The sequence below is a fragment of the Anomaloglossus baeobatrachus genome, chromosome 10, assembly GCF_048569485.1.
Source record: "Anomaloglossus baeobatrachus isolate aAnoBae1 chromosome 10, aAnoBae1.hap1, whole genome shotgun sequence".
Classification (NCBI taxonomy): domain Eukaryota; kingdom Metazoa; phylum Chordata; class Amphibia; order Anura; family Aromobatidae; genus Anomaloglossus; species Anomaloglossus baeobatrachus.
The window spans coordinates 28,832,874-28,858,474 of NC_134362.1; the positions used below are offsets into that span (position 1 = coordinate 28,832,874).

A 25,601-nucleotide genomic window follows, 5' to 3' on the forward strand; every position below is an offset into this window, starting at 1 on the left:
GACCGTCCTTGTAAGGACGGGAGACAAGGGGGTTTAGGGCAAGACATACCTAGCCTGGACCACAGGCCCCTTTGTGACCCTTCCTAAAGACGGACTGCCGTACCAAACGTTTGAAGATCCTCCAAATGGGTGAGATCGTTCTTAATTTTATATCTTAGTATGTGTAAGCGATCCCTGTATTAGGGGATAGTATATACCTTACTGCTTATGAGGAGATAGGTTCCTAAATTTAGCTTTAAGCTAACGGAACTTCTGTGCAAAAAATCCTCATAATGCGGTATGTATGACGGTAATTTATACCAGCATTACACATAATTGTTTTCCCCCTATCGGTGTTTTCCAAGGGTTGTTCATTGCAGCATGGTAACATGCACCTTGGTTACCTGCAGGGTGATCCTAAGTGTATTTTATAAGTGTTTGTTCAAAATGAATTTTAAATAGCTCTATTAAAAGCTAAGTTTTAGTAATCTATCCTCACTGGTGCTAAGTTATCCTATTGTATGTGAGTTGTGTCCTCTAGAAACACCTATTGGTGTTTTCTTGCTTTATTCGTATTTGTTGTAATATGGCAGGATTTTTGTCTGATGGCCTAAAAACGGATAGTTGGCTGGAGGAAGCAAGAGAGGTTTTTTCAGATCGCGTTACTATAACCAAAAAATATACCCCCACCTATAGCTTGATATTCAAGGATCTAACCAGATTGTATAAGGATCAAGTTATATCTTGGTGGGAGGTACAAACCTTAGAAAATTATCTGAAGGAAAATATAGTACCTAGAGGTCTTAGAATAACTCTGAATCCAGGAATAGATCTAAAAGCCCAGAATTCATCAAAAAGTGGGAGAGAGAGGCCACGGAGAGTGCTCATAGGTTTATGAGACTTCTCCTGGAGGAGGAGAAAAATACTCTCTCACACCTTAATGAAAGCCTCAGAGAACTGATAGACTCAGCTAAAAAATTCTCTGGAGAGGTTGACTTCTCTAAAAAAGAATTGACTCTTCAAAACGACATCGAGAGATTTCAACATAATGTGAAAGAAAGGAAACATAAACAGTTTATCCGCGATCTACAAGACTTTAGGGAAAACAGAGCGTACGTTTTCCTGAATAACAAAACCCTACAAACTGAGACCCCCATAGACCCCTCCTCCTCTGACACAGAGGCTTCTGAAAGTGAGACCAGGGGGGGAAGAGGGGGACAAGGACGAAAGGGAAAGGGCTCCTATACCAATAGGGGCAGAGGGAACCAGTTTATACAGGGGCCTCATTTTTTAGATCGCGAGTACTCACTGAGGAGCCGAACGGAGGGGAGGGGCCAGTTCCCGAAATAGGCATGCAGGTCCTTAACCTGTCCTCACGACCCCTCAGTGAGTTGGAAGAGTCAATTCTTAAAAAAGGTCTCTCCTTTGTCCCCACTTCGGACTTTGATCTATTTGAAAGTGTTAAAGACCTCAACCTCTTTGCGCGGAAGCTGAAATGGAGGAAGCATTTTTGTAGGCAGGATAATAAAACCTGTGAGGAGTTGGGAATCCCCCCCGACATGTTGCCCGATGTAAGATTGCTCGATTCATTGACCGAGATAAACCCGAATGATAGGGGTGAAGGCCCCTTTACCAGCCTTAGGGGCAAAAGCACAAAGATGCCGCCCCCGCAGGGCGACATCTCTGCTGTGGATGTCTTTGTTAACCTGGTAACGGAGGACTTGAGAAAATTGAGGCAACAGAATCTATTTACGGCTTTCAATTGTACCAGGGAGGAGATGCTGGCTCTGCGTGGTTTGGAGCAGGACCACCACATTGTCATTAAGCCCTCAGATAAAGGTGGCAATGTGGTGGTCCTTGACTCTGAGAAATATCGTAGTATGTGCATGAACCTTCTCGGAGACAGAGAAGCATATGATATTCTGAAGGAAAATCCTACTAAGCCTTTTCTATCTGAATTAAAAAACTTGTTGGATGAGGCTTTAGCCTTCAAGTCTATTGATAAGAAAGAACATGAATTCCTGCTGCCCCAAAACCCGGTAGTCGCTACCTTTTATGGATTACCAAAAGTACATAAAGGGTTGGATCCATTAAAGGGTAGGCCTATCGTGTCAGGAATTAACAGTATTTGCCAAAATCTGGGACAATACCTAGATATTATTCTGCGTCCATTCGTCGTATCCCTACAGTCGTATACGAGGGACTCTATGGACTTCCTCAGGAAGATCGAGGGGATATGTATAGACGGTGACTGCATCTTGGCGAGCATAGACGTGGAGGCCTTGTATTCCTCTATACCACACGACAAGGGCTTACAGGCGGTGGAATATTTTCTGTCCACTAGAGGTTGCCAGTTTGCTCAACACAATGCCTTCATATTGAAAGCACTTAACTTCTGCCTTACCAGAAATTACTTCGTCTTTGATGGCCGTTTCTACCACCAGCGCAGGGGCACCGCGATGGGGAGCCCTTGTGCCCCCTCGTATGCCAACTTGCTCCTGGGCTGGTGGGAGGAGACGATGGTGTTCACCGGCGAGGACGAAGTAAGTGACATAAACAGAATTGAATTCTGGACACGGTATATCGATGACGTGTTTTTGGTCTGGCGTGGCACGGAGAGTGCTCTTGGGGACTTTGTGGGGAGTTTGAATGGTAACCCTATTGGACTACATTTCACCTATGAGGTTAATCACACCAGCCTGCCCTTTTTGGACGTCCTGGTCACTAAAATGGAGGGGGGCACCCTCAGAACGAGCACATATAGAAAACCGACATCTACGAATTCCATTCTAAGATGGGAAAGCAATCACCCTGCTCCCCTCAAGAGGGGAATACCAAAAGGGCAATACCTTAGAATGCGTAGAAACTGCTCGGATGAGGGTGCCTTTAAACACCAGGCTAATGACCTCAAAAGGAGGTTCCTGGCAAGAGGCTACCCTGACAAGGTCTTAAAAAAGGCATATAATGATACTAAAAAAATGAACAGAGCAGATCTCCTGGTTCCAGCCCCAGAAAAGATTGATGAGGGTTTAACTAGATTCATTACGACCTTCTCTAATGGATCAAACCAAGTAAGGAACATCCTGGACAGACATTGGTCCATCCTTCGGATGGACAAAGATCTCGAGGATAAGATTGGCGCATATCCACATGTCACGTATAAAAAAGGAAGGTCTATCCAGGATAGACTCGTCCATAGCCATTTTCAAACACCCCAGCAGGAAACATGGCTAAAATCGAATGTAAAAGGGTGTTACAGATGTGGAGGATGTGTAGCCTGTCCATTTATTAAACCCTCAAAGAAATTTGAATCTAATGTCACCCATGAACAATTCGACATACGTCACCTTATCAACTGTCGTTCCCGAGGTATTATATATAAAGCCACCTGTGAATGCGGAGTAGAATATGTCGGGAAAACAATCAGAGAGTTCAGACGACGAATTGGGGACCATTTGGGTGACATAGAACACAAGAGAGAGACCCCTCTGGCGCGCCATGTGAATAACACACATGGAGGAAGGAAAACTGTGATCTCCTTCATTGGCATTGACAAAGTCGAACCACCAATCAGGGGTGGTAACTGGGATCGCCTGATCCTACAGCGCGAAACGAGGTGGATCTTCAAGTTGGATACGGTGTCACCCAGGGGCCTAAATGAACAACTACAATATGGCTGCTATATTTAACCTGACTCCCCATATCCTGAATACGATGTATACCTCTCTATGAAACTTCTCTTGCTACTATCCATAAACCTGTGCCAGTATCTAGCCTGCCTAAATATTACTGGACATAATCGGGGCATGCTTTTGGCCCCCCATATTATATATGTGTGGCAGAAGATAACAATCTATTCTGCCACGCTGTCTTTCTGTTAAAATACACCAACTCCTACTACACTCATGGGTTATGTGCAATCCTCCCCCCCCCCCCCCCCCCTTATTTTGGGGAATGAGTGATAAGAAATAACCACTAAGTTATCCCCCAAAAAAAATTGTTGCTACTCATATATATTGCTTCATAGTAAGTCTAAGCGACATTCTAACGTCCAGACATTATATAGTGTTGTATGTGAAATATAGCAGGGATTATTTTGGGCTGCATGTCTTTATTATCTTGAGTCACTGGAACACATGAATGTGTGCTTGAACCTGGAGCAGTCCCCCTACTGAGAGGTAATGTTTATTGGTCACATGTGCAGTATAGTTGCCTATTGGATGTGTCCCCTTCCACTGTTGGCTGACACATGGCATCGTTTTTACACAATGCAATACATTACGATCCATGTATATTTTATATAAAATTTTTTTTTTTTTGGCCCCTCTGTGTGAGGGTCAGGGGGAAGTCCTGTGGCCTGCATCCCCCCCCCCCCCCTTTTTGTTAATATGATGATAGGACAGATCACTTGGTGATGTGAGCATTATGTGACATCTCCTCCAGACGTGGAGGTTTTCCCTGCTACGAAATTACATAATTACATCTATATATTTTAGTATAACTACGACATTAGAACCCAATGAACTATTCAGAGAGATTAGATACTTTGTGCGTTATTTCTAATTGTATGCCCTATGGGCGTGCCCGGTGTCAGAGGACCACATTGAGGGACATTGTGACGTGCTGGGTCACATGTCCGATCACGTGGTGCGGAATGCACCACGTGATGCAGAGCTGGCCTCTCTGTGGGCGTGCCTGATACCGGAGGTCCGCTCTGGGGGACATGGTGACGTGCTGGATCACATGTCCGATCACGTGGTGCGGAATGCACCACGTGACACGGAACTGGCCTCTCTATGGGCGTGCCTGACATCGGAGGTCCGCAACGAAGGACATGGTGACGTAATGGATCACGTGTCCGACCACGTGGTGCTTAGTGCACCACGTGAGGCGGATCAAGCCTCCCTCTCGTGATCGCTATCCGGAAGTGCGGTACACGCCGGGGCGTAATGGTTTTTGGAATACATGCCAATGCCCGGGACACGTGGAAAGCCGCTGTCATGGCGATAACTATTAACCAGATGGTGAGTTATTACATTACTCATGGGTTGCACCTGTTTAGGAGTTGCTGGGATTGGCTGTGCGGGCCCCTAACTATACATTTATAGATGACTAATGAGGGGGTTGACGGTTGGCAGCATTTGGTGTTTGGACTTTGCAGGTCACACACCTTTCTTTGACCCACTACATGATCTTTCATGCTTGGACCCCTGAGGAGTCACAGAAAGTGACGAAACGCGTCGGGAGGCGGGAGGCATGTGGGACTACCATTTTCAAGGATATAGGTTCAGATGTGGACCGTCCTTGTAAGGACGGGAGACAAGGGGGTTTAGGGCAAGACATACCTAGCCTGGACCACAGGCCCCTTTGTGACCCTTCCTAAAGACGGACTGCCGTACCAAACGTTTGAAGATCCTCCAAATGGGTGAGATCGTTCTTAATTTTATATCTTAGTATGTGTAAGCGATCCCTGTATTAGGGGATAGTATATACCTTACTGCTTATGAGGAGATAGGTTCCTAAATTTAGCTTTAAGCTAACGGAACTTCTGTGCAAAAAATCCTCATAATGCGGTATGTATGACGGTAATTTATACCAGCATTACACATAATTGTTTTCCCCCTATCGGTGTTTTCCAAGGGTTGTTCATTGCAGCATGGTAACATGCACCTTGGTTACCTGCAGGGTGATCCTAAGTGTATTTTATAAGTGTTTGTTCAAAATGAATTTTAAATAGCTCTATTAAAAGCTAAGTTTTAGTAATCTATCCTCACTGGTGCTAAGTTATCCTATTGTATGTGAGTTGTGTCCTCTAGAAACACCTATTGGTGTTTTCTTGCTTTATTCAGCTACAGAATATCTAATAGGTGGGCCAGGTTTTGCTAGTAATTCCTGCCTCTGTCTGCTGCCTGTCCTTCCTCCTCCTGTCTCTGATATTAAAGGGTGGAGGAAGGACAGGCAGGCAGTCAGATGGGGCGGGAATAACTAACAAAACCTGACCCACCTATTAGATATTCTGTAGCTGCTATCAATCAAATAACAGTGCATTTCATAAACTTTACTTGCCTATATTTCACAAACTATACATTCGATCTCACAACTAAAGGTATGTATAGAATCAGCATGATAGCGCCTATATAGCACTGCCTTTAGTTCATATAGGAAAATCCTTGTGGGAGATCCTCTTTAAATAGGAGGTCATTTTCTGCTGATACATTTTGTCTACCATTAAAGAGCCAAAGTTATTCTATGGGGTCGTGCACATGTCCAATTTTTTTCTTGGACAGAGTCAGTACAAGGAAATAAAAAAATTGCAGCAAGCCTGAATTGCTTTCGTAAATCGGATCGGACTCGACCATGCAAGTCAATGGGTCTGTGGAAAGAATCTGACTGCACTCGGATGACATCTGAGTGCAGTCCAATTTTCACAGACTTACAGAATGGAGATGATGGATTTTTGTCTTTTCTATTTTCTCCACATCCGAGAAAATCGGAGTGCAATTAGTATAATTGGAACGAGTAATTTTTGCAGCAGAGCTTCTAATAACAGGTGCAAATATTTCCCATAAAATCTAAATATTTGGTAATACCACGAAATAAGATAATTTGAAGGGCGTGTAAACTTTCCAACCAAATCTCACTGTGCATCTAAAATAAAAGGTTCCCTTTAATTACAAATTTCCCACAGTAATGCCATCCCTTTGGTGCGGGAGAGGGAACTATAAAACATTATAAAAAGGTGCCTATTTCAGTATCATCTGTTATGAAAAAATTCTACATTTTTACATATGCAAATTAGGCCTGCAAGTGCACTGGTGGACACATCAGTGCTCTGAGTCTATGGCTCCTGAATAACGTCACCTCAACTCTCCACAGTCAATCAAAAAGTGGAGGACGGCGCAGGAGAGGAGAAGCTAAGAGGAGCCATAAACTGCAAGTGCGCGGATACTCCCATCTGTGCACTTGCAGGCCTAATTTGAATATACATAAAAGCTGACTTTCAGGGCAGCAGATGGCACCTGTAATAAGCATCTTTCATAGTGTATCAAGCCCTACCTCTGCTTGCTCTGGGGTTGCATTACTAGGAGGTAACACTGTCATGATTCTTACCCACGGTGCTCTGGTCCCCAGCAGAGCTGATGCTCTGTTTTGTATTGCACCGGTGGATGGGTTATTTCTGGTCTCGGGTCCTGCACTGGTGTTGGGAGGAGCCTGTCTCCAGATGCCTCGTTCCGGGTGATTGCTCTGCTTCATAATTGAGCGATCCCACCCAGAACGCGTCCAGTCGTAGGTCCTTCTCTGCAGGGAGTGCTCTGGTTCGCGTAAGTGCTAGTTCTGATCTTGCCTTTCTACCCTGGGTCCTAGTGAGCCTTCTCCTTCCATTTTCCCTAGGCTTCTGCTATTCGGCTCATTCCCGGACCTCGGCTCCGCTTTCTCCCTATGTACCTGACATGACTTCCTGGCTTCTGACCTTCGGCTCCTTCTCTGACCTCGGCTCCGCTTTCTCCCTATGTACCTTACGTTACTTCCTGGCTTCTGACCTTCGACTCCTTCTCTGACTTTGGCTCCGCTTACTCCCTATTTACCTTACGTTACTTCCTGGCTTCTGACCTCCGGCTTGTTTGACTACCCCTTTCACTAGTTGCACTTAGTGACACCTAGTGGTTGATCATCACAAACACCATTTGTATACAGGTACTATGCAGACCTATGTCTACCAGCGTGTTACTCTGTTCCATCTGCTCCACTTTTCTACTTTATATAGGTTAATAGGAAGAAGGACTGTAGGATCTGATTACACACAGGGTATATTTGTAGGCACAGAGGTCCACAAAGAAGCTGTATACACAATACGGTTGGAGACTATTTGCACAGTTTCTTCATTTTTTTCTTCTACAGTAGATGGCACTGGAGCAATAAAAACCTGATTGCACAAGTTTACACACCCTTTAATGTAACAGAGGAGAGCATGAAAGGATCTCTCAGTTGCTCATTTACACATCTGCCTCCAAGATGTGGACGATCGGTCACGGTTCCTCCAGGATTATTATTACAGTCGAAAAAAAAAAACCCTAAAAAGTCAAATATGTAAAAAAAAAAAAAAGTAAATATTTTTGGAATGTATCCTCTCACCTCGCTGCGATCCTCCCCAGCTCTAGTAAGCACAGGCAAACTTCTCGGGGCTGCTTGTGTAGAACTAGAGGATAAAAGGGATGAAAAACAGATATTTATCGGTGGCAATACAAGAAAACGAGGGTGCGATTTAGTGGGTGTTTCCCTTTAAGAAAAAAAAATTGTTAAAACTTTAATTAAGGGAGTTCTTAAATGGATACAATTGTAAAATTCTTGTAAAAAAAACAACAACTTCACAATTCACAATTTTATTTACGTCTAAAAATTACTATTGTTGCTATGGTTACCAGCCGCCTCTGCAAGTCTAGCAGAGGTGGCCTGTTTCCTACGCAAAGTTATATAACTATGCAGATTTACTATTTAACAGCCCAGGAAAGTTGGGTGATAACTTGGCAGCTGTGATTGGTTGTCACCCAACTTTTCCAAAAATAAGTAACAAATTATTTTTCACCTATTTTTTTTTTCATCTTAAAGGGGTATACACGTTAATATTCAAGCGGATACCTCTGTACAACCGTTGATTTCTGCTGTGCAGAGGAAAGCTGATCATCAGGGGGCAAAGCAGTCAGATTCCCCCCGAATTGTGTATCCCTAAGATGATCCGTATTAGCGCCAAGGCAGCTTCTTAAAGGGGAACTCCTCAATAATGACATGCCTATAGACAGTAGTGCAGTGATTTTCAGTGATGGATGCCATGAGTTTAATGAGGACATTTGTGAAAATGATCAAGTGCTACAAGCCGTGTTGATGACAGGTGACCGGATCACTCACAAAGGGATTGTCTAGAGCGGATTCCATTGTAACAAATCCTCAGCTGTGAGTATTATGCTAGTGCATCTTATCAGTTATTTCTCTGGATGGAAACAGGAAGGTTTCATACACTGACAACAAGCAGAGATCTTGACAATGGTGACAAATTGCAACACAAATGATATGTAAAAAGTTGGAATTTTAGTGTAAAATGGAAAGAATCAGAGCCGGTGACATTAAATAATAATAATGATGAGTGAAATGATAACAGACATGTGAACAAGGATTTCCTACCAGAGCGGAGATGCACCTGCCGATATATTCAGCTGATACAAAAAGGAAAAGATTCACGGATTAATATAAAAATAATCCAGAAAAATGATCAGCAGCAAATAATCTAATATAATATGTCAGAATGTGTAATATTAAGAATGAATACAATATAGTAATAGACTGTGAGAATACAGTATAGTGCAATAAGATAATCCCTGAGGTGTCAGTAAGAAAGAAAATGTGTCATCAGGAAAAGACCTATGGTTTAAATCAGTCACGTGATTTTATTTTGTGTGTGATTTTTTAAGATATTATCCATATCATTATATAAATACTGCCCTATTTTCTCTCTTATATATATATATATATATATATATGTATATATATATATATATATATATATACCGTATATATATATACCGTATATATATATATATATATATATATACACACACACACACAAACACACGTACAGTATATACACTATATATATATATATATATATATATATATATAAAATACTAGGGACCAGTGCTAAGCGTGATGAGTGCACTAGTATCACGAATAATACTATTTATTTATTCATATTACAACCATACTAAAATAATAAAAATAAACCGTATTGCAATTGTAACACTGGCCATTAAGGCCTTATACTGGACTCATACTTCCCATTTTGTGAGAAGACCTTTCACTTTCTCATTATCATGACAGACGAAGTAAAACCTCTAGACAGTAGATAACACAGGATCCACAATTCACAATAGGTGATGTCACAGCTCACCTCCTCCTCCTGTACAATGACTGACAACACCTCTATATACAGTAGATAACACAGGATCCACTATTGACAATAGGTGATGTCACAGCTCACCTCCTCATCTTCCTGTATAATGACTGATAACACCTCTATATACAGAAGCTAACACAGGACCCACAATAGGTGATGTCACAGCTCACCTCCTCCTTTTCCTATATAATGACTGATAACACCTCTATATACAGTAGATAACAAAGGACCCACAATAAGTGATGTCACAGCTCACCTCCTCATCTTCCTGTATAATGACTGATAACACCTCTATAAATAGTAGCTAACACAGGACCCACAATAGGTGATGTCACAACTCACCTCCTCATCTTCCTGTATAGTGGCTGATAACACCTAGAGTACAGACCAAAAGTTTGGACACACCTTCTCATCTCTAGAACAACTGTTAAGAGGAGACTTTGTGCAGCAGCCTTCATGGTAAAATAGCTGCGAGGAAACCTCTGCTAAGGACAGGCAACAAGCAGAAGAGACTTGTTTGGGCTAAAGAACACAAGGAATGGACATTAGACCAGTAGAAATCTGTGCTTTGGTCTGAGGAGTCCAAATTTGAGATCTTTGGATCCAACCACCGTGTCTTTGTAGAAAAGGTGAACGGATGGACTCTACATACCTGGTTCCCACCGTGAAGCATGGTGGAGGAGGTGTGATGGTGTGGAAGTGCTTTGCTGGTGACACTGTTGGGGATTTATTCAAAATTGAAGGCATACTGAACCAGCATGGCTACCACAGCATGTTGCAGCGGCGTGCTATTCCATCCGGTTTGCGTTTAGTTGGACCATCATTTATTTTTCAACAGGTCAATAACCCCAAACACGCCTCCAGGCTGTGTAAGGGCTATTTGACTAAGAAGGAGAGTGATGGGGTGCTACACCAGATGACCTGGCCTCCACAGTCACCAGACCTGAACCCAATCGAGATGGTGAAGTGAAGGCAAAAGGGCCAACAAGTGCTAAGCATCTCTGGGAACTCCTTCAAGACTGTTGGAAAACCATTTCCAGTGACTACCTCTTGAAGCTCATCAAGAGAATGCAAGAGTGTGCAAAGCAGTAATCAAAGCAAAAGGGAGCTACTTTGAAGAGCCTAGAATAAAAGGCTGGAAACACACTTATGCGTGTAAAATCGGTCCGAGTTGCATGATAAAAAGTCAGCCGATTTTAGTTCACTAGTCATCAGTGTGCTGTCAGTGTGCAATCAGTTTTTACCCTCAGCAGCTGCTACTCATGTAATGTTATGTACAGAAGCATTTACATTGTTCTCTGCTACATGCCTGAAATCTATTGTGAAAAACGCATGTCACTAGGATGGTCCGTACGCACCCATATACTTGCATTGGAGACACTCGTGCAAGACACTCACCAAAACGCAGCATGCTGCGATTTTTTTCTCAGTCCGATTTGGACTGAGAAAAAAATAGCAGATGGGAGCTGCCTCATTGATTAACATGTGTCCGAGTGCAATGCGAGAATTTCTCGCATTGCACTCGTGCGAGATAATCGCAAGTGAGAAGCCGGCCTTAGACATATTTTCAGTTGTTTCACATTTCTTTAAGTATTTCATTCCACATGTGCTAATTCATAGTTTTGATGCCTTCAATGTGAATCTACAATTTTCAGAGTCCTTAAAGAAAACTCTTTGAATGTGAAGGTGTGTCCAAACTTTTGGTCTGTACTGTATATATGCAGTAGATAACACAGGATCCACCATTCCCAATAGCTGATATCACAGCTCACCTTCTCTTCCTGTACAATGAATGATAACACGTCTTTATACAGTAGATAACACAGGATCCACCATTCACAATAGGTGATGTCACAGCTCACCTCCTCCTCCTGTACACTGACTGATTTTTTTTTTTTATTATTATTATTATTTATTTATTTATAGAGCACTATTGATTCCATGGTGCTGTACACGAGAAGGGGGTTACATACAGAATACATACACAAGTTTCAATAGACAGACTGGTACAGGGGGAAGAGGACCCTGCCCTTGCGGGCTTACATTCTAAAGACTGATAACACAGGATCTACCATTCCCAATAGTAGTTATCACAGCTCACCTCCTCCCCTTCCTTTCACAATTACCTTTGCCCAGATTGGAGTCTGAATAGGGTCTGCATTATTCTATTGCTACTAATGTCCATCTGAGACACTAGAAGTAGACGTTTAATATTAGTCCTAGTGGTCAGTATGAACATTATAAGAATTTTTATTTTTTAATGGAGTTGTGATATGAATAAACCCCTTTAATGTCAGGGATATTAAAGATGTCGTTATGGCCAACACCCCGAGAGGCAGCCATGTGGCTCAGGCCCCAATGTGAAATCATTGGTAATAAGTCAATGGGGGAAGGTCTCGTGAAATTGCAGGTTATGTGAACCCTATGTATAAAGATGCGAGTCGTATTCTGTGATGTAGAGTCGAAAAAATGTGGAGTAGTGCAAAATTTGTACCTATAACAATTCCTAATTGTAACAATGGGAACAAGTGTCACTTATACTATTACTGTCAATTTAGGGGGTCAAGTCCTAAAAACTCTCGATACTCGAATCCTTATTTGCTGGCTATTTTCAGCACCGTACACTCCATCCAGAAACACCCACTTTGGGCCACAATAGGATAACCAAAACCTTCCTAACATTGGACGGATGAGAGGTTTGTGTTTATTGAGTAAAATTGCTAGATGGATTCTGTAATTTAACCAGAATGTGTTTAACTCTGTTGATTTATATTATTATTACTATTATTATTATTATTATTATTATTATTATTATTATTATTATTTAAAGGGTTTTTCTAGAGTAGGATTTTTTTTTCAATATAATATTTATTAGGCTATTGTGTGCGGATAGAATCCAATTCCTCATTTTTGGAACCTCAAATTATTATAATTAGTTGGAGTTTAGAAATGCATCAAATAGTATCCCATTCTGGAGAACCTGCCCTATCCTGCTGGTACCTGTGATTTGAATGGGCATCATGTAGTACCTTGAATCTCCTGTGGTGGCGCTGCATGAAGCTGAAACACTTATCTCATGGTTCCCTTATAGATAACAGATTGTTAGGGTTCTATCAGGACTTCTGGATTATTATTATTATTATTATTAATAACAATAACAATAATATTATTATTATTGTTATTATTATTAATAATAATTATATAATTATTAATAATAATAATAATAATAATAATAATAATACTGTGTTTCCCCAAAAATAAGACAGGGTCTTATATTATTTTTTGCTACAAAGGATGCGCTAGGGCTTATTTTCTTATATTTTCCCATAAACAACAATTCACATTTATTTCTGAACAGAAAAAAAAAACCATTTATTCAAATATAATGATATCACATTCTGGAACATCAACATTTTGTGTTCCTCCTATTACTGTTCAGATGCACATTTTCTTTTCTGATCTGCTATTCTCATGTGGTGGGTACAGACCAGATTTACAAAGGTTTACATTACTTGTTTACATTTATTATTCTCTATGTACTACTAAGTTTACCCCAAAAGAAAGCAGACTGCCCCTAAAAGAATCGCACTTAGCAGACCCCAAGCAATTAGAGTTGGTAAGTGAATGGGCTCTCACATACAGATTTGGTCGCTGTCAGGTCCTCCTGTGTTCTACAGCAGTTGGCTCCCCCTGGTGACTGGAAGCAGTATCACTCGCACGGAGTTATATCGGTACTCGATCTGTGTGTGAGAGCCCATCCACCATCAGCAGTTGCCAACTGTAATTGTTGGGAGTCTGGAGAGTGCAATTTTATTTATTTATTTTGGTTGTATCTGCTATGTTTTGGAGGTGTCTGCTTTCTTTTGGGGGATGTCTGCTTTCTTTTGGGGGATGTCTGCTTTCTTTTGGGGGGAGTGTCTGCTATCTTTTGGCGGGAGTGTCTGCTATCTTTTGGCAGGAGTGTCTGCTTTCTTTTGGGGGGAGTGTCTGCTTTCTTTTGGGGGGGGAGTGTCTGCTTTCTTTTGGGGGGATGTCTGCTTTCTTTTGGGGGGAGTGTCTGCTTTCTTTTGGGGGGATGTCTGCTTTCTTTTGGGGGGGTGTCTGCTTTCTTTTGGGGGGAGTGTCTGCTTTCTTTTGGGGGGGAGTGTCTGCTTTCTTTGGGGGGAAGTGTCTGCTTTCTTTGGGGGGGAGTGTCTGCTTTCTTTTGGGGGGAGTGTCTGCTTTCTTTTGGGGGGAGTGTCTGCTTTCTTTTGGGGGGAGTGTCTGCTTTCTTTTGGGGGGAGTGTCTGCTTTCTTTTGGGGGGAGTGTCTGCTTTCTTTTGGGGGGAGTGTCTGCTTTCTTTTGGGGGGAGTGTCTGCTTTCTTTTGGAGGGAGTGTCTGCTTTCTTTTGGAGGGAGTGTCTGCTTTCTTTTGGAGGGAGTGTCTGCTCTCTTTTGGGGGGAGTGTCTGCTTAATTTTGGAGGGAGTGTCTGCTTTCTTTTGGAGGGAGTGTCTGCTTTCTTTTGGAGGGAGTGTCTGCTTTCTTTGGGGGGGAGTGTCTGCTTTCTTTTGGAGGGAGTGTCTGCTTTCTTTTGGGGGGAGTGTCTGCTTTCTTTGGGGGGATGTCTGCTTTCTTTTGGGGGGAGTGTCTGCTTTCTTTTGGGGGGATGTCTGCTTTCTTTTGGGGGGAGTGTCTGCTTTCTTTTGGGGGGGAGTGTCTGCTTTCTTTGGGGGGGAGTGTCTGCTTTCTTTTGGAGGGAGTGTCTGCTTTCTTTTGGAGGGAGTGTCTGCTTTCTTTTGGAGGGAGTGTCTGCTCTCTTTTGGGGGGAGTGTCTGCTTAATTTTGGAGGGAGTGTCTGCTTTCTTTTGGAGGGAGTGTCTGCTTTCTTTTGGAGGGAGTGTCTGCTTTCTTTGGGGGGGAGTGTCTGCTTTCTTTTGGAGGGAGTGTCTGCTTTCTTTTGGGGGGAGTGTCTGCTTTCTTTGGGGGGATGTCTGCTTTCTTTTGGGGGGAGTGTCTGCTTTCTTTTGGGGGGATGTCTGCTTTCTTTTGGGGGGAGTGTCTGCTTTCTTTTGGGGGGAGTGTCTGCTTTCTTTGGGGGGGAGTGTCTGCTTTCTTTGGGGGGGAGTGTCTGCTTTCTTTTGGGGGGAGTGTCTGCTTTCTTTTGGGGGGAGTGTCTGCTTTCTTTTGGGGGGAGTGTCTGCTTTCTTTTGGGGGGAGTGTCTGCTTTCTTTTGGAGGGAGTGTCTGCTTTCTTTTGGAGGGAGTGTCTGCTTTCTTTTGGAGGGAGTGTCTGCTCTCTTTTGGGGGGAGTGTCTGCTTTCTTTTGGGGGGAGTGTCTGCTTTCTTTTGGGGGGAGTGTCTGCTTTCTTTTGGAGGGAGTGTCTGCTCTCTTTTGGGGGGAGTGTCTGCTTTCTTTTGGAGGGAGTGTCTGCTTTCTTTTGGGGGGAGTGTCTGCTTTCTTTTGGGAGTATGTCTGCTTTCTTTTGGGAGGATGTCTGCTTTCTTTTGGGGGGGATGTCTGCTTTCTTTTGGGAGGATGTCTGCTTTCTTTTGGGGGGGATGTCTGCTTTCTTTTGGGGGGGATGTCTGCTTTCTTTTGGGGGGAGTGTCTGCTTTCTTTTGGGGGGGAGTGTCTGCTTTCTTTGGGGGGGAGTGTCTGCTTTCTTTTGGAGGGAGTGTCTGCTTTCTTTTGGAGGGAGTGTCTGCTTTCTTTTGGAGGGAGTGTCTGCTCTCTTTTGGGGGGAGTGTCTGCTTAATTTTGGAGGGAGTGTCTGCTTTCTTTTGGAGGGAGTGTCTGCTTTCTTTTGGAGGGAGTGTCTGCTTTCTTTGGGGGGGAGTGTCTGCTTTCTTTTGGAGGGAGTGTCTGCTTTCTTTTGGGGGGAGTGTCTGCTTTCTTTGGGGGGATGTCTGCTTTCTTTTGGGGGGAGTGTCTGCTTTCTTTTGGGGGGAGTGTCTGCTTTCTTTTGGGGGGATGTCTGCTTTCTTTTGGGGGGAGTGTCTGCTTTCTTTTGGGGGGAGTGTCTGCTTTCTTTTGGGGGGAGTGTCTGCTTTCTTTTGGGGGGAGTGTCTGCTTTCTTTTGGGGGGAGTGTCTGCTTTCTTTTGGAGGGAGTGTCTGCTTTCTTTTGGAGGGAGTGTCTGCTTTCTTTTGGAGGGAGTGTCTGCTCTCTTTTGGGGGGAGTGTCTGCTTAATTTTGGAGGGAGTGTCTGCTTTCTTTTGGAGGGAGTGTCTGCTTTCTTTTGGAGGGAGTGTCTGCTTTCTTTGGGGGGGAGTGTCTGCTTTCTTTTGGAGGGAGTGTCTGCTTTCTTTTGGGGGGAGTGTCTGCTTTCTTTGGGGGGATGTCTGCTTTCTTTTGGGGGGAGTGTCTGCTTTCTTTTGGGGGGATGTCTGCTTTCTTTTGGGGGGAGTGTCTGCTTTCTTTTGGGGGGGAGTGTCTGCTTTCTTTGGGGGGGAGTGTCTGCTTTCTTTTGGAGGGAGTGTCTGCTTTCTTTTGGAGGGAGTGTCTGCTTTCTTTTGGAGGGAGTGTCTGCTCTCTTTTGGGGGGAGTGTCTGCTTAATTTTGGAGGGAGTGTCTGCTTTCTTTTGGAGGGAGTGCCTGCTTTCTTTTGGAGGGAGTGTCTGCTTTCTTTGGGGGGGAGTGTCTGCTTTCTTTTGGAGGGAGTGTCTGCTTTCTTTTGGGGGGAGTGTCTGCTTTCTTTGGGGGGATGTCTGCTTTCTTTTGGGGGGAGTGTCTGCTTTCTTTTGGGGGGATGTCTGCTTTCTTTTGGGGGGAGTGTCTGCTTTCTTTTGGGGGGAGTGTCTGCTTTCTTTGGGGGGGAGTGTCTGCTTTCTTTGGGGGGGAGTGTCTGCTTTCTTTTGGGGGGAGTGTCTGCTTTCTTTTGGGGGGAGTGTCTGCTTTCTTTTGGGGGGAGTGTCTGCTTTCTTTTGGGGGGAGTGTCTGCTTTCTTTTGGAGGGAGTGTCTGCTTTCTTTTGGAGGGAGTGTCTGCTTTCTTTTGGAGGGAGTGTCTGCTCTCTTTTGGGGGGAGTGTCTGCTTTCTTTTGGGGGGAGTGTCTGCTTTCTTTTGGGGGGAGTGTCTGCTTTCTTTTGGAGGGAGTGTCTGCTCTCTTTTGGGGGGAGTGTCTGCTTTCTTTTGGAGGGAGTGTCTGCTTTCTTTTGGGGGGAGTGTCTGCTTTCTTTTGGGAGGATGTCTGCTTTCTTTTGGGAGGATGTCTGCTTTCTTTTGGGGGGGATGTCTGCTTTCTTTTGGGAGGATGTCTGCTTTCTTTTGGGGGGGATGTCTGCTTTCTTTTGGGGGGGATGTCTGCTTTCTTTTGGGGGGGATGTCTGCTTTCTTTTGGGAGGATGTCTGCTTTCTTTTGGGAGGATGTCTGCTTTCTTTTGGGGGGGATGTCTGCTTTCTTTTGGGGGGGATGTCTGCTTTCTTTTGGGGGGGATGTCTGCTTTCTTTTGGGAGGATGTCTGCTTTCTTTTGGGAGGATGTCTGCTTTCTTTTGGGAGGATGTCTGCTTTCTTTTGGGGGGGATGTCTGCTTTCTTTTGGGGGGAGTGTCTGGTCTCCTTTGGGGGGGAGTGTCTGGTCTCCTTTGGGGGGAGTGTCTGCTTTCTTTTGGGGGGAGTGTCTGCTTTCTTTTGGGGGAGTGTCTGCTTTCTTTTGGGGGGAGTGTCTTCTTTCTTTTGGGGGGAGTGTCTGCTTTCTTTTGGGGGGAGTGTCTGCTTTCTTTTGGGGGGAGTGTCTGCTTTCTTTTGGGGGGAGTGTCTGCTTTCTTTTGGAGGGATGTCTGCTTTCTTTTGGGGGGATGTCTGCTTTCTTTTGGAGGGATGTCTGCTTTCTTTAATGAAGCATCCTGTTGTATTCTTTAACTTTTTTAGCTGCTTGGACACTTCCTTATGTAACCACAACCAATGCTTATTTTTGGAGTAGGGCTTATATTTTAAGCACTTAAAAAAGCCCCCCAAATTCTACTAGGGCTTATTTTCAAGGAAACAGGGTAGATCATCATCCATCATCATCATCCTCCTCATCATCATCCTAATTGTCGTCATCCATCATCCCTATCCAGTATCTGAAAACCTGCACAGACCTCACACATTTCTGAGCTAAGGATTCGGTACAATGTATCTAGTGCACCCAATCCTTGCTAACCTAAGCAGTCTCGACTCTAAACTGATACATTGAAACAAATCGGGCTACAGAAATAATCTATTAGGCCAGTTTCACACATCCTTCTTTTTGCCGGTTTCGCGGATCCGGCACGCTCCTGTACAGTGAATACAGTACAATGACAGCGCTGTAACTTCCGGGTCACATGCGCCGGTCACATGACAGCACGTGACCGGCGCTTGTTGCGCTGTCATTGTACTGTATTCACTGTACGGGAGCGCGCCGGATCCGCGAAACCGGCAAAAAGAAGGATGTGTGAAACTGGCCTTACCTGACAGCATACAGAATATTTGGAAAAAATTGCAATGAGTAAGATCTATTTACACGACCCAGGATAGTCCCCTATTGAAAAAATGTTTCCCACTTCTACCCGGAAAAAAAGTTTTTGAAAACCACATAAGGTTTTGGGCCAAGTTTGGAGACCACTCATGTTGTGGCCACTCTGGCTCCCACAGAGGTTGTCACAAACTCCTCGATGGTAAATCTGCCCAGTCTTAGGAATAGGGGGTGCGTCTCCAGATATCTAGCACTTCGTACAGACGCATTTCGAGCTCCTGGCCAAATCGTAGAATCTGATTTCCAGTGAAACGTGGAGCATCTGAAATCTATCATATTTTATTATGTATTTTGTGGCCGCCGTCTAGAGCGTTGCTGCTCATGGACTGCACGATTTATGATTAATAGTCCCTATGCAAATAGATTAATCCATTATTAAATTCTGACCTTTCTCCTTTAAAAAAAAAGTTTTTGTTTTTCTTTTTGATAAATGTCTGCCTCTGGTTTGGATATTAGGAGTGGACAGCTCCGAGGATGAACGAGACTCAGCATTCTGCTTATGAGTAATGCTCTCTATGTAATTGTGCATCATTTCCACTCAATAGTTTGTCATTCCGCTAAATAACTTTTTGCAAAAGACAAATTAGTTACAGATCCATATAATCGCTGCAGACAGGCTTAACACAGTCATTTTGACTTGAGTCCTGTCTTGAGAAAATTCCATGCAAATTAATTTTGGATAAACATTTAGATTGCCAGAAACTTAATTTGGTGAAAAAATATATATATATTTTTTTGTTTTGGTTTTGGTGCATGGATAAGTTGCTCGGGAACAGACTTGGAGTATGCTTTTCAATAACAGGCACTTGTTAAAGGCTAGGCAAAAATAACTAATGGCACTCCCAAAATGCAGACTGATATAGAAATGGCCATTTTTGTATGTTAAATATCTCAATTTTTTCTAGATTTCCTTAAGCAGTAATGCATATCTATATTCTTGCATCCATTGTTTGCATGATTTAGCATTTCAGAGTGCAGCTGTCTTTTTTTGTTATTATATGTCATGTTCAGTTGTGCACCTGTTCAGATTTCATTTTGGGAGTGCCGTCAGTCTTTTTGTACATTACTGGAACTGTCCTGATTTTGGCTAAACTTTCCCAGTTTGTGGTCTCATTCCTGGAACTAACAAAACAAAAAAAAAAAAAAAAAAGATAGTTGCACTCTGAAGTGCCAAAGCATGCAAACAATGAATGCATATATTCTTGCATTCATTGTTTGCATGCTTTGGCATTTACAATTGGAGATTTGTAACCCAGAGAGAGGCCTCAGTTCAGTGTAGGTTCCCAGTAATGAGATATGCCTTGACGTGGCTACTGGGCAGATGTATAAATGGCCATTTTTGTATGCGAAATATCTCAATTCTTCTTGGATTTCCTTGGGCAGTAATGCATATCTATATTCTTGTATTCATTGTTTGCATGCTTTGGCATTTCAGAGTGCAACTGTCTTTTTTTGTTATTATCTGTCATGTTCAGTTTTGCACCTGTTCAGACTGCATTTTGGTAGTGCCGTCAGTCTTTTTATCTAGATTATTGAGTCATGTCCATTGACTGTTCACCCCTCCCCCATTATCCACAGGTGATTTTATTCTCCAGTAGCAGGTTCCCACATGCCCATACACATGGAGTTTTGTAACCCAGAGAGAGGCTTCAGTTCAGTGTAGGTTCCCAGTATGAGATATACCTTGATGTGGCTACTGGGCAGATATAGAAATGGCCATTTTTGTATGTTAAATATCTCAATTTTTCCTACATTTCCTTAAGCAGTAATGTATATACAATTGTCATTCATTGTTTGCATCCTTTAGCATTTCGTGGTGCAACTGTCTTTTTTTGTTATATGCCATGTTCACTTTTGCTCCTGTTCAGACTGCATTTTGGGAGTGCTGTCAGTTTTTTTTGTCTAGATGGAGTCATGCCCTCTGACTGTGCACCCCTCCCCATTAGCCACAGTAGTAGGTTCCTACTTGCCCACACACATAGAGGTTTGTAACACAGAGATAGGCTTCAATTCAGTGTAGGTTCCCAATATACGAGATGTGCCTTGGCGTGGCTACTAGGCAGATATAGAAATGGCCATTTTTGTATGCTAAATATCTCAATTTTCTTAGATTTCCATAAGCAGTAATGCATACCTATATTCTTGCATCCATTGTTTGCATGCTTTAGCATTTCAGAGTGCAACTGTCTTTTTTTGTTATTATATATCATGCTCAGTTTTGCACCTGTTCAGACTGCATTTTGAGAGTGCCATCAGTTTTTTTTTTTTTTTGTCTAGATGGAGTCATGTCCTCCGACTGTGCACCCCTCCCCATTAGCCACAATAGTAGGTTCCTACTTCCCCATACACATAGAGGATTTTAACCCGGAGAGAGTCTTCAATTCAGTGTAGGTTCCCAATATACCAGATATGCCTTGACGTGGCTACTGGGCAGATATATAAATGGCCATTTTTGTATGCTAAATATCTCCATTTTTCCTATATTTCCTTAAGCAGTAATGCATATCTATATTCTCGCATCCATTGTTTGCATGCTTTAGCATTTCAGAGTGCAACTTTTTTTTGTCTTGTTAAAGTCTCGCCCTCTTGTAGATCATACTGAAAATAGAACGAGCCATGGACACCAACTGGACTCCATCCAAGGGATATTTAGCAAAAAACATTCATGGATTTTGAGACTTATTGTCTTATAATTTCAGCTTGGTAAATAGTAGTTATGCAGGAATTTAAGCATTTTTCTGGGAACACACCCTCTTACTCTGGGGTTGGTACGGTTTCCATAGTCATAGACATTACCAGGTTCTTCATGGAGCGTGGTGGCCACAAGAAGAAGACGATGGTCAGCGCCTGTCAAGGCTGGGAATGGGGCTGGTGGTGGACGGGGGTTGGATAGAAGTCGTCAGGGACATTTTGTCTTATTCCGGTAGAAAAGTTTATTTTATGGTAATGACTCTTTAAAATTTAGAAAGTCTTTGTCACTGGTGACAGTGACGGTAAATGGATCCCCTACCCTGTGATGTGATGAAAGTGGCGCTGTCACCATTCATCGTCTCGGCGGCCTGACAAGATACGGAGACGAGAGTGAAGTCTTATTCCATGGAGAGCCCCGGATGCTTTATCAGAGACCGTCTGACAATGGAGCAGATCATCCAGGCGATACTCGGAGTCATTTTCACAAAGAGGGTAGAAAGAGGACGCGGCGCGGAGGGATCTGGTGTCAGTCCAGGCCGGGATAGAAGCCTTTTCATCCGCAGACACTGCTCCCATTTATCCTACCTCCCGTTATCTGACTTCTGATGAAAATATCAGCTCTTTATGTGCCGGGCTGAAAGGCGTCATGTGCTTCATAACGTGATGAGTCCTGATAAAGACGCTTCAGTGAAAAAGGAAAATGAGACCTTCAATACATGTACAGTGAACTTCTGAGCTGGAGCCTCGGGGCTGGAGGGAGGCCAGATTATCAGGTTTTCTGGACTAATGGATCGCTTTATTAAAATGTTGAAAGTATCCATATCAACTGAAGCCTTTGTAATTAACATCTTGTGGGATGATGAGAATTATAGTGTGATGGTGTGGTGCAGAAAAGGTCTTGTCTCCATAACCGTGCATGTCCACAAGGCAGAACTATGGACCACCAGAATACAGGTCCATAGGTCAGATCCATAGACCACCAGAACTCAGGTCCATAGGTCAGATCCAAAGACCACCAGAACACAGGTCCATAGGTCAGATCCAAAGACCACCAGAACACAGGTACATGAGTCAGAACCATAGACCACCAGAATACAGGTCCATAGGTCAGATCCATAGACCACCAGAACACAGGTACATGAGTCAGAACCATAGACCACCAGAACACAGGTCCATAGGTCAGATCCATAGACCACCAGAACACAGGTCCATAGGTCAGATCCAAAGACTAGCAGAACACAGGTATATGGGTTAGAATCATGGGCCACCAGGATTCAGTTCTACGAGTCATATTCATTGACCACCAGAACACAACTCCACAGGTCAGAATAATAAACCACTAAGACACACATCAGATACATCAGATCCATAGACCACCAAAACACAGGTCCACAGGTCAGATCCATAGACCTAAAGAACACAGGCCCATGGGTCAGAACCATGGACCTCCAGGATTCAGCGCCACGAGTTATATCCATAGACCACCAGAACACAGCTCCACAGATCATATCTATAGACCACCGAACACAGGTCCTTGAGTAAGATCCATAGTCCAATAGAACATAAGTCAGATCCATAGACCACCAGAACACAGCTCCACAGGTCAGATCCATAGACCACCAGAACACAGGCCCATGGGTCAGATCCATAGACCACCAGAACACAGGCCCATGGGTCAGAACAATGGGCCACCAGGATTCAGCAACATGAGTTATATCCATAGATCACTAGAACACAGGTCCTCAAATAAGATCCATAGTCCAACAAAACATAGGACAGATCCATAGCCCACCAGGATTCAGCTTCGCAGGTCAGATTCATGGACCACCAGGATTCAGCTCCGCAGGTCAGATTCATGGACCACCAGGATTCAGCTCCGCAGGTCAGATTCATAAACTACCAGGCTTCAGCTCCATGATTCAGATCAAGATTCAAGTTATCTCCATTGACCACCAGAACACAGCTCCCCAGGTCATATCTATAGACTACCAAACACAGGTCCTTGAGTAAGATCCATAGTCCAACAGAACATAAGTCAGATCCATAGACCACCACGATAGAGCTCAATATGTCTGATCCATAGACCACCAGAACACAGGTCCACAGGGTCAGATCCAAAGACCACCAGAACACAGGTCCATAGGTCAGATCCATAGACCACCAGAACTCAGGTCCATAGGTCAGATCCAAAGACCACCAGAACACAGGTCCATAGGTCAGATCCAAAGACCACCAGAACACAGGTACATGAGTCAGAACCATAGACCACCAGAATACAGGTCCATAGGTCAGATCCATAGACCACCAGAACACAGGTACATGAGTCAGAACCATAGACCACCAGAACACAGGTCCATAGGTCAGATCCATAGACCACCAGAACACAGGTCCATAGGTCAGATCCAAAGACTAGCAGAACACAGGTATATGGGTTAGAATCATGGGCCACCAGGATTCAGTTCTACGAGTCATATTCATTGACCACCAGAACACAACTCCACAGGTCAGAATAATAAACCACTAAGACACACATCAGATACATCAGATCCATAGACCACCAAAACACAGGTCCACAGGTCAGATCCATAGACCTAAAGAACACAGGCCCCTGGGTCAGAACCATGGACCTCCAGGATTCAGCGCCACGAGTTATATCCATAGACCACCAGAACACAGCTCCACAGATCATATCTATAGACCACCGAACACAGGTCCTTGAGTAAGATCCATAGTCCAATAGAACATAAGTCAGATCCATAGACCACCAGAACACAGCTCCACAGGTCAGATCCATAGACCACCAGAACACAGGCCCATGGGTCAGATCCATAGACCACCAGAACACAGGCCCATGGGTCAGAACAATGGGCCACCAGGATTCAGCAACATGAGTTATATCCATAGATCACTAGAACACAGGTCCTCAAATAAGATCCATAGTCCAACAAAACATAGGACAGATCCATAGCCCACCAGGATTCAGCTTCGCAGGTCAGATTCATGGACCACCAGGATTCAGCTCCGCATGTCAGATTCATGGACCACCAGGATTCAGCTCCGCAGGTCAGATTCATAAACTACCAGGCTTCAGCTCCATGATTCAGATCAAGATTCAAGTTATCTCCATTGACCACCAGAACACAGCTCCCCAGGTCATATCTATAGACTACCAAACACAGGTCCTTGAGTAAGATCCATAGTCCAACAGAACATAAGTCAGATCCATAGACCACCACGATAGAGCTCAATATGTCTGATCCATAGACCACCAGAACACAGGTCCACAGGGTCAGATCCATAGACCACCAAAACACAGGGTCAGATCCATACAACACAGGTTCAGCAGACAAACCCATAGCTCACCAGGACAAAGGTCCATGGGTTAGATCCATAGACCACCAGGACACAGGTTAGATCCATAGACGACCAGTACACAAGCCCATGGGTCAGATCCACCTTAAACCACCAGGCTTCAGCTCCACAAGTCAGATACATAGACGACTAGGTTCCAGTTCCCCATATCTGATCCATAAAACACCAAGATACAGGTCCAAGGGTCAAATCCATAGACCACCAGGACACAGGTCCATGGGTCAGATCCATAAACCACCAGGTTTTAGCTCCACACGTCAGATCCATAGACCACCAGGACACAGGTCCATGGGTCAGATCCATAAACCACCAGGTTTTAGCTCCACACGTCAGATCCATAGACCACCAGGACACAAGTCTATGGGTCAGATCCCACCTTAAACCACCAGGCTTCAGCTCCACAAGTCAGAAACATAGACCACTAGGTTACAGTTCCACATATTTGATCCATAGAACACCAAGATACAGGTCCAAGGGTCAAATCCATAGACCACCAGGACACAGGTCCATGTGTCAGATCCTCCATAGACCACCAGGCTTCAGCTCCACACATCAGCTTCATAGACCACCAGGACACAGGTCAGATCAATAGAATAGACCACCAGGACACAAGTCCATGTGTCACATCCTCTATAGACCACCAGGCTTCAGCTCCACACATCAGCTTCATAGACCACCAGAAACTTTGTGCAATAGCCATCATAAATCACAGGTTACCATCACCGAAATGTTTTTCTTCAATCTTGCATGAAAATACCAAGCATTCCTGCACAGATTACATTCTTGTGATCAAGTCACCAGGAGAAAAATATTACGATCACAACTTTTCCCAGAGACTTTTGCTTGACCCAAAAAATAATCTTATATGCGTAATACCTTCAAAACCTCACATAGTCACAATGTCATCAAATATCATAAATCAATGGATTTTTCTTACCTAGTCCTTCTGACTCAAACAAACACGTCTCCCCCACACCGATACTCCGGCACCAGGACAAGAAGTTTGCTGTATTGTCTCTTGCAAAGAAGGACCCTGGTGGGGCATTGGCCCGGTACGGTATCCTCTTAGTTGGCAGGTCCTGCAGAAACAAGAACATCAAATGATTCGTAGTTCTGTAGTGAGAAGTTATTTAATA

At 43.7% G+C, this 25,601-nt stretch overlaps 1 protein-coding gene across 2 annotated transcripts in view; it reads right to left on the minus strand.

Annotated features, from left to right (window-relative positions):
* Positions 1-25,601, minus strand: part of GAS2 (growth arrest specific 2) — a 129,475-nt gene that overhangs the window by 72,487 nt on the left and 31,387 nt on the right. For both annotated transcript variants that reach the window (XM_075325601.1, XM_075325600.1), the window contains exons 4-5: positions 25,403-25,544; positions 8,113-8,176 (exon numbers count right to left, since the gene is read on the minus strand). In XM_075325601.1, coding sequence (XP_075181716.1) covers positions 8,113-8,176; positions 25,403-25,544 — 206 coding nt within the window. The remainder of the gene's footprint in view (positions 1-8,112; positions 8,177-25,402; positions 25,545-25,601) is intronic.